Source organism: Musa acuminata, chromosome BXJ3-7 (assembly GCF_036884655.1).
Source record: "Musa acuminata AAA Group cultivar baxijiao chromosome BXJ3-7, Cavendish_Baxijiao_AAA, whole genome shotgun sequence".
Classification (NCBI taxonomy): Eukaryota; Viridiplantae; Streptophyta; class Magnoliopsida; order Zingiberales; family Musaceae; genus Musa; species Musa acuminata.
This window is the reverse complement of record NC_088355.1, coordinates 29897709-29906992: the sequence shown is the minus strand read 5'-3', so window position 1 is coordinate 29906992 and position 9284 is coordinate 29897709. Positions and strand designations below refer to the sequence as shown.

General features: G+C 45.1%; 2 protein-coding genes across 3 annotated transcripts; both read right to left on the bottom strand.

Annotated features, from left to right (window-relative positions):
• Positions 1-1418: 1418 nt before the first annotated feature.
• LOC135642476 (nascent polypeptide-associated complex subunit alpha-like protein) lies at positions 1419-3808 on the bottom strand. The gene is made up of 4 exons (XM_065158658.1): positions 3691-3808; positions 3432-3498; positions 2285-2421; positions 1419-1929 (listed from the first exon to the last, which is right to left on the bottom strand). Exons 1-4 carry the CDS (start codon positions 3775-3777, stop codon positions 1594-1596), a joined length of 627 nt encoding a protein of 208 aa, XP_065014730.1. The 5' UTR covers positions 3778-3808; the 3' UTR covers positions 1419-1593.
• Positions 3809-4650: 842 nt separating this feature from the next.
• Positions 4651-6802, bottom strand: LOC135585925 (WAT1-related protein At3g30340-like). Of its 2 annotated transcripts, none has more exons than XM_065158038.1 (6): positions 6104-6802; positions 5967-6029; positions 5786-5902; positions 5332-5722; positions 5105-5256; positions 4651-5041 (listed from the first exon to the last, which is right to left on the bottom strand). In XM_065158038.1, exons 1-6 carry the CDS (start codon positions 6487-6489, stop codon positions 4783-4785), a joined length of 1368 nt encoding a protein of 455 aa, XP_065014110.1. In that variant the 5' UTR covers positions 6490-6802; the 3' UTR covers positions 4651-4782. The 2 variants fall into 2 exon arrangements, with proteins under 2 accessions (XP_065014110.1, XP_065014111.1); XM_065158039.1 differs by having other exon boundaries at positions 4724-5013; positions 6104-6687.
• Positions 6803-9284: the final 2482 nt, after the last annotated feature.

Sequence of the window (9284 nt, the reverse complement as noted above, 5' to 3'; positions counted from 1 at the left end):
CTCGATCTTGACTCTGGCACAACACCTACTTTATGTCTTATTGCTATCATAGTTAATTCTACACACTTTTCTCAATATATAGATTAAATCAAACAAATTACAATTGACTTCATTATCAAAATCCGAGATTCAACAACTCTTTCTCCATCTAGTAACTTGGATACATCTTCTTCCAAAACATCCTTACCCAAGGAATGAAAGTATGTAGATGCTCATCCTAAGGAGCTAATCATAGGAGACACATCAAAAGGGGTTCAAACTCATTCTTCTCTTAAGAATTTTTGTGCCAATACCAATTTTCTCTCCTAAATTAAAACTAAATACATTGACGATGCCTTGAAAGATGATTCATGTGTTATCACAATGCAAGAAGAGTTGAATCAATTTGAAAAAAATGAGGTGTGGAAGCTTGTTCCGATGCCAAATGACCATTTAGTTATTGGTACTAAATGAGTCTTTAGAAACAAGTAAGATGAATTTGATTTCGTAGTTAGAAACAATGCTAGATTAGTGACCAAGAATTTCAACTATGAAGAATGTATCAATTATGAAAAAACCTTCTCTCCTGTGGCATAATTAGAAGTCATAAGGATGCTTCTTGCTTATGCTAGTAGTAATAATTTTAAATTATTTTGAATGGATGTTAAAAAGTGCTTTTCTTAATGGCTTTATTTCCGAAGAAGTATATGTTGAAAAACCTCCTGAATTTGAGAATGATAATTTTCCTAATCATGTGTTTAAATTGACTAAAGCTCTTTATAGATTGAAACAAGCCCTAAGGGCTTAGTATGAGAGACTTAGCTCATTTCTTATCCAAAATAATTTCTTTAAAGGCAAGGTCGACACGCCCATCACCTCGAACCGCGTACGACCCACCCTCATGCTATAGTATAAGAGCCTTTCAAAGAGGGACTCACGAGTCATCGGGCACCCCAACCTCGGAAGCCGCCGACCGACGCCCTCGCAGGTGAGCCATCAACTATTCAGCCTCCAGGCTGAGAAGCGCTGACCAAGAACCCGATATCGAGGGCTAGTCGACGTGTCGGCGACCAGTTCAGCCGACGGGACACTCTCGACATCGAGCCGTGGACCAGGCCGTGCTGACTAACGAGCACAGTAATTATCAAAGTGCGACACTTCTCCCTAATGGAAACCTTTGGTTTGAACAATAATTATCCAGTTGAGTGCTGTTAGGTTTCTCCTGGAATAACTCGTTCAATAACCAAAAGCTACGATATCAAAGTACTGTATGCTGAAGTAGGTGTTGATGTTGATAGGATGAACGAAAAGATTTAATCATGATACACACAAAAACTACCAATCATAATTAGTCAGATGGGCTCATCTAATACTGCTGGATTAGTTGACATCATCGACATATGTATTCATGATTTGGATCAATGGAATAAGATCCTTGACCTATTTTGTACATTGTCGTTGTACATGTAAAGCTTGTCTCAGATTGAACTACCCACAAAACTTGAAGAATAAAATCCTCAAAATCTTGAAGGAAAGTTCAGAGAAGATGGGAAATTGATGAATGTGTATTTCGCTCAAAAATGTTGAAACTGAAGCTTTGTAGACCAGCTTTTGTTAGGCAGTGAGATCCATGATAGCTTCAATAATATCCCCATTGTAAGCCTTGAGGGCTACGACAGCCTTCGCCCGGGACACACCAGCTTGTGCCATTACAATATCAATGTCACGAGGGTCCACTCCAGTATCATCAACATCCTCATCAACCACCGTTTCAGAATAAGATTCATGTGACTTGAGCGTCACACGGCTGAGATCTGGCATCCCGAACTGCTGAGCAGTTTGGCTTTGCAGCTGGGAGTTCAAGTCCACGATTTTGGCTTCTCCAAATACGACGTAAGTCTCAGAGTTTTGGCTTTTGTAAACGTCAGGTGTCGATATGACAAACAGGATCTGCAGCGTGCAGCGAAAACATCAAGAATGAATCATTTGGAAGGAAAAACAAATTAATGCTCCAGTTTCCTTGGAAGAAAGATCCAATGATTATTAACATGTTTATTAAACAAGTGACAATTATATACAAATAGGAGGTGCAAAGTTTTGCTTTAAATCTAGGATCAAATTTGCACATGAGGATTTAATTTTAGTTGACAAACAATCTTAAGAATCTTTATATCGAGGCCATTACCAGGTGACACTTAGCAAGGTTGCCAGTTACGTCATCGAGGTGACACTAAAAGCACATGCTAGTGGATTTCCTAGGGTTCATTTCGTCTAACTAGAATTCAACTGAGTTAGGCCCGCATACATTATTTGTCCTCTTTATGGTAACCCGGGAGACTCCGATGACTGGTTTCATTCCCAACTTCAGCATCGCCTTGTGGCTTTTCTTCTCACTCTTGCTCTGCTTAGACTTCTTAGTAACCTCAGATCCTCCTTGTTCTCCTGTAAAAACGAAGGATGAAATTTGCAAAACAGTCACCACAAGTGCAGAAAAGAAGGCCACGACCATATAGGTTGCATCTAACCATGACTGTCACACTTGAGGAACATGATACCAAGAGCGAATTTAAATGATAAAATCTAATAAAACAAAACCAAAAAGGTAATACCAATTTTGGCAACCAGTCTGACCACTATGATACCGGTATACAAGATGGTAAAACCAACTCATACCACTAGTATCACCAAAAAATAATAATAAACAATTAAATACAGATCGACACCGACCACCTTTGTGGTTAGGTAATCTCCTTGGTTTGATTGATAATTAATATCATTTGATAGGTACCAGATCGATCAGTTTCTGATTTCTTGGTCAAATTCTTAATAGGGTTTCTGATTTCTTGGCCAAATATTTGATAGAAAAATCAAATCCATTCCATCTTGTGATGCAACAAAGACTTATTTGTCATGGTAATACCAATTGGTGTCTAGTTGGATTGATACAACACCTGATCCGTACCGATAGTATTACCAGAAGAGAACAATAGACAATACCGATACTACAGGCCTATATGGTCGCCGATAGGATTTTGATTCTTTGATCAAAAGCTCAATAGGAAATCAAACTTATTACATCTGGTGATGTAATAAAAGACACACCAAGAGCATTAGTGTAAAGGCGATTAATCTTGACAATGGATCAGAGAAAAAAGAAAGAAAGGTTATTACGGTACTAATTTGCAAAATTAGGCATCGTTTCAAATGAATGTCTAAACTATATTCCCCAATTATCTATGTTCCATCTGTTTCCTTATCATCCAAGAAATCAGTCACTTTGGTCAGCACCAACACAAGTGAACTGTGCTTTGTCCTGGATTGATAATGTTTTCATGTGCTCCATGAGAATATGCTCATGTGCGTTCTCATCAGCATCGTGCTCAAGAGGCGAAAACCCTAAACCAATCAGTAAGGAAAACCAAGCCAAGATAAAGTGACAAGGGGATCGCCACCTTCGTCGTCGTCCTCGTCGTCAGCGTCCTCGCCCTCCTTGACATCCTCGACGACGGGAGCGTCGTCCTGAAACAGAACCAACCCACGATTCCCGAATCAAATATGATTGTTCGCTCGCTCAAGCTAACAAGAAAGCGAGTTAAGGTACGAGTATAAAAGAACGAACACCAGAAGCACAAATCTTTGGCCCCCCAAAGGATCGAACCTCGGTTCAGAACAAATCCAAGTAAAGAGAAAAAGGAAGGGGGGATGGACGACCTTGTTTAGCTGCTGATCCTCTTTAAGCGAGGCGAGATCTTGGCCGTCTCTGTGCTCGTCGTCGTCCACCGTCTTGGGGCCTCGCATGATGGTGACGAGGCGGAGGAGGGGCGTCGTTGCCACCACGGCGATAATTGCTCCCCAAGTAGACGAGCGGAACTTATAGGCCGTCGCACGTCAAGTCACGTGCATTGCACGACCTGCTGCGAGTAGGTTAACTAAACGCAACTCAACGGAATCGCAACTAATTCAGAAGGAGCTCATCGGAAGGGCAGTCCATTCAAGTCACGTGCACTGCACGAGACGACCCAATCCAAACCAACTCGGGTGAACCTCATCGGAAGGGCAATCGATTCGAGTCACGTGGACTGCACGAGCTACGAGTAGGTTAACCCAACCCAATCGTCCTTTAATCGGATTTGAGACTGATCTAAGCTTGGATTTAGATTTTGTTTACTTGAAATTCTATGTATATGAAAGTATATCAAAAAAAAAAAAAATTTCTTTCAATGCTCGGATTTATTTGATCCACTCGCGTTATGGTTTATTTCCCTTTTAATTTGATAAGAAAAGTAGTGGTCTTTTAAACTCCTTTCGACTTTTCTCTTAAAAGCTCATATTTATCAGCAGTAACTAAAAAAAAAAGAATGTTGTTGGTAGCCATTTTTTTTATTTCCATCATTATGTTAAATCATGTCATTGTTATCAACCGCTCTTTCGGTCTATCACATTTTGAAAAGAAAAAAAGAAGATATTTTTAACAATAATTTACATATTTGAAAGGAAAAAAAAAAGTATTTCTAAAAGTATTATAAATATCAGTTGATTTCAAGTTGGGATCTTCATATCTTCAACCTATGAGGATGAATCAAATCCACATTATTCGACTTAACTGATTTATGTAAATGCTTGAGGTAATATTCTCCTGTCCACGAATCTAAACACTCACCAACTTGCCATATTCTCTCTCCAATGGGATGAATGAGTTCTGCATTTTGTAATGGTGAATTAGTGTAGAATTTTCCTTCTCGAACAACATCATCTACGTCTTGTTTCTCTCCATTCTCAGAACTCATACCATACATCATGCAGTCACAGGAATTTGTCCTCTCTCTCTCTCTCTCTCTCTCTCTCTCTCCATTTCTGAGCATGAAAGCCAACAAGAACCACAAATGCTTCAGGTTGCTCCTTCACACTCTTTGTACTTGCACCTGGTTCTCTCCATTCCCTTCTGCAGGCTTCTCTGCTTGGCCATGGGATTCGTTGTTCTTGCCCCACAGGAGCGAGTAGAGGCCAGCAACCACCAGCACTGACCCCAAAACACTGCCCACGTCGAAGGAAGCATAAACACCTGCGATGGCAAAAGGAAGACGAAGACAAGCGCGTGGGCTGCAGACTGTACTGCAGAGATTACCTTCCCAGGTAGATCGGTTCGTGGAGGACGGAGAAGTCGATGCCGGCCACAATGACCTGCACCAGCGGCGTGAATGCTGCGGTGAACACCGGTCCTCTTTGCGCCACACACCATGACATGGCCAAGAAGCCCAACCCCGATCCCACACCACCCTAAAGCGGCACGCAACACCGGTGAGAGAGAGGCTACAGACACACTGAAACCGAGCGTCGGTGTCGTTTGCTTACGGAGAAGAGCACGGTGGCGATCTCCAGCTTCTTACGCAGGAGCCACATGGAGAGGCCCCTCTGCGTGGCCAAGCTCAGGGCCGCCGCCTGGAGGAAAGCGAGGAAGAAGATGAGAGCGGTGCAGGAGTACAGGGCGGGGTACTTCTTGCTCACTCTGGATTGGAGGGGGAACCACGCCGACCAGCAACAACAGCCGGCGAGCAGCGCCACCGACCCCATCACCCGCTTCCTCGAGGTGTAGCTCATGCCATCAGCCGGCGATCGATGCGATACGTGGTCGTTGAAGCCGACGCCCCTGTAAAAGGTGAGCACAACCACGCCAACGAGGCACAGCGACGTCCCCATCGCCTTTGCGATCCCCGCCTTCGTCTTCAGGTTCAGAGACTCGATCCTGCACCAGCCATAGATCAAGATGACAGCCCGAGCTCGAGAGACCACAGTTGGGGAGATGTACCTCATGGCTAAGGATATGAGGAAGGTGAATACGGGCGCTATGTTGAGGAAAGCGCAAGCAAACGTCGCTGAGGTGTACTGCATTCCAAGGTAGAAGAGGTACTGCGTCAGAGCCGCCCTGCACACACAACTCCGAGTCATATCTACTACGCCGTGATGGAAGCTTCACCGGTTTGGATTACCCGAGCATGGCGCTGAAGAAGAGATACACGCAGATCTCCGTCGTCAGCTTCGGCCTCGTCGTCCTGTGATCAGCAGCAACCGATTCCATGTGTCAAGCAGAAACGTCCGACTCAGTGACAGTGTGTGTTCTCTGTACCTCTCGTGGAAGTAGGCGACGGGAGCCATGAACAGAGTCGCGACCAGCTGCCGGAGGGTGATGAACACCAGCCTGTTCAACCCCTCGTCGATCGCCTTCTTGATCATGGTGTTCGTCACCGCGAACACGACGTCCACGGCCAGCATCGTCGCCACCGGCCTCCACTCCTTGCAAGCCCCCATTGCTGTGAGGATCTCGCCATCACAACGATGGCTATTTATGCCGCATGAAACAGCACCCCAGATATTTTGGGCACGTTTGATGTATGCTTGTTTCTTGTTCTCGATCGACAAGAAGCAAGCAAGGAGTAGATGGGGTACGTAGAAATCGAAAGATGCTGTTGCCACGGAGAGGAGGATGACGAGTCTACGGCTACGGCTCGGCATCCCTGGAGGGCGGTCTCTTCGAGCATCGATACTCCGCCCATGATGGGGAAGTGCTGCTGTGCTCAATTAGCCCACAGAGTGGAATTGTATCGAACAAAAGCTGTGCCTCTTCTTCCTTGGGCTCGTATCTCACATTTTGTTGGGATGGGGACTTGCATGAAGATGATGACACTGATAGGATCAGGTTTTCAGCATATGTTGTCGGCCAGAATTAGACACCATGCATTAATGCCTTTCACCACAAAACAACAGTGACAGATTTTTTATTAGTATATAAAAGCAATGGTTTGCTAATCCAAAGATTTTTTTTTTTTTATAAGCTTCTTTCCTTTAATCATTGTTTTATAGCATGGTGTGGAAAAGTTCCAAATGATCATGCTAATCACATGATTTACTGGAATGGTGACATCTCAGTCGAGAGGATATCATGATCGTAAATATGTGCAACATCGAAATTTAAATGTAATAATAATAATAATAATAATAATAATAATAAACCAAACAAGTTCTTTTTTATATCGTTTGATATTCAACATGGACAATCATAGTCAATAGATATTATTATTATTATTATTGTTGTGGGAAACAATTTTTTAAGCCGTGGTCTCGGGGCCGACGCGGCTCGGTTCGGGGGTCCGGATGTCGGGGATCTCGGGCGGCGTCCCTCGGGGTCTCCTGGCGGCCGAGCGCGGTGGTTCGGGTCGGGAGGTCGAGTCGGGAGGTCGGGTCGAGAGGAAGCTCCGCCGCAGCGCTGGGAAGCGGCGACACCGTCTCGCACCTGCACACAGGTCAAGCTGGGAGCTCGGCCCGACCCCTCTAACGATCAAGTTAGAGATGTGGAGAGGGTTTTGGAGGAAGAGATGCCTCCATACAAGTGTTATGTGTGAGTTCGTCCTTCTCCCAGTTCGTTTAGAACTCTGGGGTATTTATAGATGAGTTTGATGTTACCTGATGTGGCTACCTGCAGGAGGCAGGCTGATAGCGTCTGACATGGGGTTGGCGTGGCGTGAAAAACCAAGCCTGAGTTAGGTGTTAATGCGCCTCGACTAGTGTTCCGGCTCGGTTAACCGAGTGCAGTTGCGCCGATCGAGGCATGAGGCGTCGGCTAACGCAATGGTGTGTCACATCACCATTTTTACCCTTGCATGGCTTCTGTCTTTAGGTGGGCGGGCCGCGTAGACGCGGTCGCGGGGAACATAGAGCTGAGGAGCTGAGGAGCCGAGGAGCACGACGCAGGCGGGCTGGCCGCGCAGGTGTGTCTCGGGAGAGCACAGAGCCGAAGGACCGAGGAGCATGACGCAGGCGGGCTAGCCGCGCAGGTGTGTCTCGGGAGGCATGGACCGAGGAGCATGACGCAGGCGGGCAGGCCACGCAGGTGTGTCCCGGGAACATGGAGCCGAGGAGCACGACGCAGGCGGGCTGGCCGCACAGGTGTGTCTCGGGAGGCATGGACCAAGGAGCACGATGCAGGCGGGCAGGCCGCGCAGGTGTGTCCCGGGAACATGGAGCCGAGGAGCATGACGTGTTAGGATCGAGAGCACTAAGAGGGGGGGGGTGAATTAGTGCAGCGGAAATCTTACAGCGATTAAAAAACCAAAAGCTGCGTTCGTTCAAAAAGTATTATGATGCAAAAGCAAATTCTCAGTTTGTATCTAAGTGCAGTTTGCGTCTAAGTGCAGATTGCGTCTAAGCGCAGTTTTGCATCTAAGCGCAGTTTACGTCTAAACTCAGATTTACGTCTAAACGCAGTTTTACGTCTAAACGCAGATTTACGTCTAAACGCAGATTTACGTCTAAACGCAGATTTACGTCTAAACTCAGATTTACGTCTAAACTCAGATTTACGTCTAAACGTAGATTTACGTCTAAACGCAGTTTTACGTCTAAATGCAGATTTACGTCTAAACTTTGAAACTTGTTTGTATACTTGCAGAAAGCTGTATGCAGTTGAAATCAAGACGTAAACGTAAACTGAGATATGATGATTGTGCGAGGAAAGCCGATTTACGTCTGAATGTTGAAACTCGTTCGTAAAATTGTAGAGGACAGTTTGCAGTTATCAATAGGATCAAAATGTAAGGGAAAACTGCAAAGAAGCTCGTTCGTAAAAGCACGGAAGACAGTTCTGCAGAATCAAACGTAAACGTAAACTGTAATGTATGAAAATACGAATTTACGTCTGAATGCAGATTCGGAAGAACAGCACTTAGAACTTGTTCGTGAAAGCGCAGAGAGCAGTAGTAATGAAGGAGGTTTGCAGTAATGATAAAGTGCTCGAGAATAAACGCAAACCAGAGATTTAGAGTGGTTCGGTCAGCCTTGACCTACTCCACTTTTGGCTTCCTCCACCGACGAGGTTGCCGACGTCAACTAGGTGCCTTCCTTCAATGGGCGAAGGCTAACTGCCCTTTTACAGTTTCTCTCCTTTTGACAGGCTCAGGAGACAACCTTTACAGACCTTTCTCTCCTCACTTTACAACTGAAAACTTGAAGAACAGAAGGAGGAAACTTAAAGGCTTTTCAACACTTTTGAGCTCTTAGAATCACAGAAAAGATCAAGATTTCGGTGTAGGTCTGTATCTTTTCAGTGCTGAATGGGTGGGGTATTTATAGGCCCCAACCCAATTCAAAATTCGAGCTCAAAACGATCAAATCCCAGAATTCTGGGATCAGGCGGTTGCACCTCTTGACTGGAGAGGTGGCACCGCCTGGCAGAGCTCGAAGACTGAGCTCAGGCGATTGCTCCTCTCTGCCAGAGCTCGAAGACTGAGCTCGATGGTTGCATCACCTGGCAG

What these genes read in the sequence shown, in the direction of transcription:
- LOC135642476 (XM_065158658.1), bottom strand. Translation starts at nt 3,777, where the DNA reads ATGCGAGGCCCCAAGACGGTGGACGACGACGAGCACAGAGACGGCCAA. An exon ending in AGGATCAGCAGCTAAACAAG is followed by an intron (nt 3,499 to 3,690) that starts GTCGTCCATCCC and finishes GTTCTGTTTCAG; the next exon opens with GACGACGCTCCCGTCGTCGA. An exon ending in CGACGAGGACGACGACGAAG is followed by an intron (nt 2,422 to 3,431) that starts GTGGCGATCCCC and finishes TCGTTTTTACAG; the next exon opens with GAGAACAAGGAGGATCTGAG.
- LOC135585925 (XM_065158038.1), bottom strand. Translation starts at nt 6,489, where the DNA reads ATGCCGAGCCGTAGCCGTAGACTCGTCATCCTCCTCTCCGTGGCAACA. An exon ending in GTCGCCTACTTCCACGAGAG is followed by an intron (nt 6,030 to 6,103) that starts GTACAGAGAACA and finishes TGCTGATCACAG; the next exon opens with GACGACGAGGCCGAAGCTGA. An exon ending in CTCATATCCTTAGCCATGAG is followed by an intron (nt 5,723 to 5,785) that starts GTACATCTCCCC and finishes TGGCTGGTGCAG; the next exon opens with GATCGAGTCTCTGAACCTGA.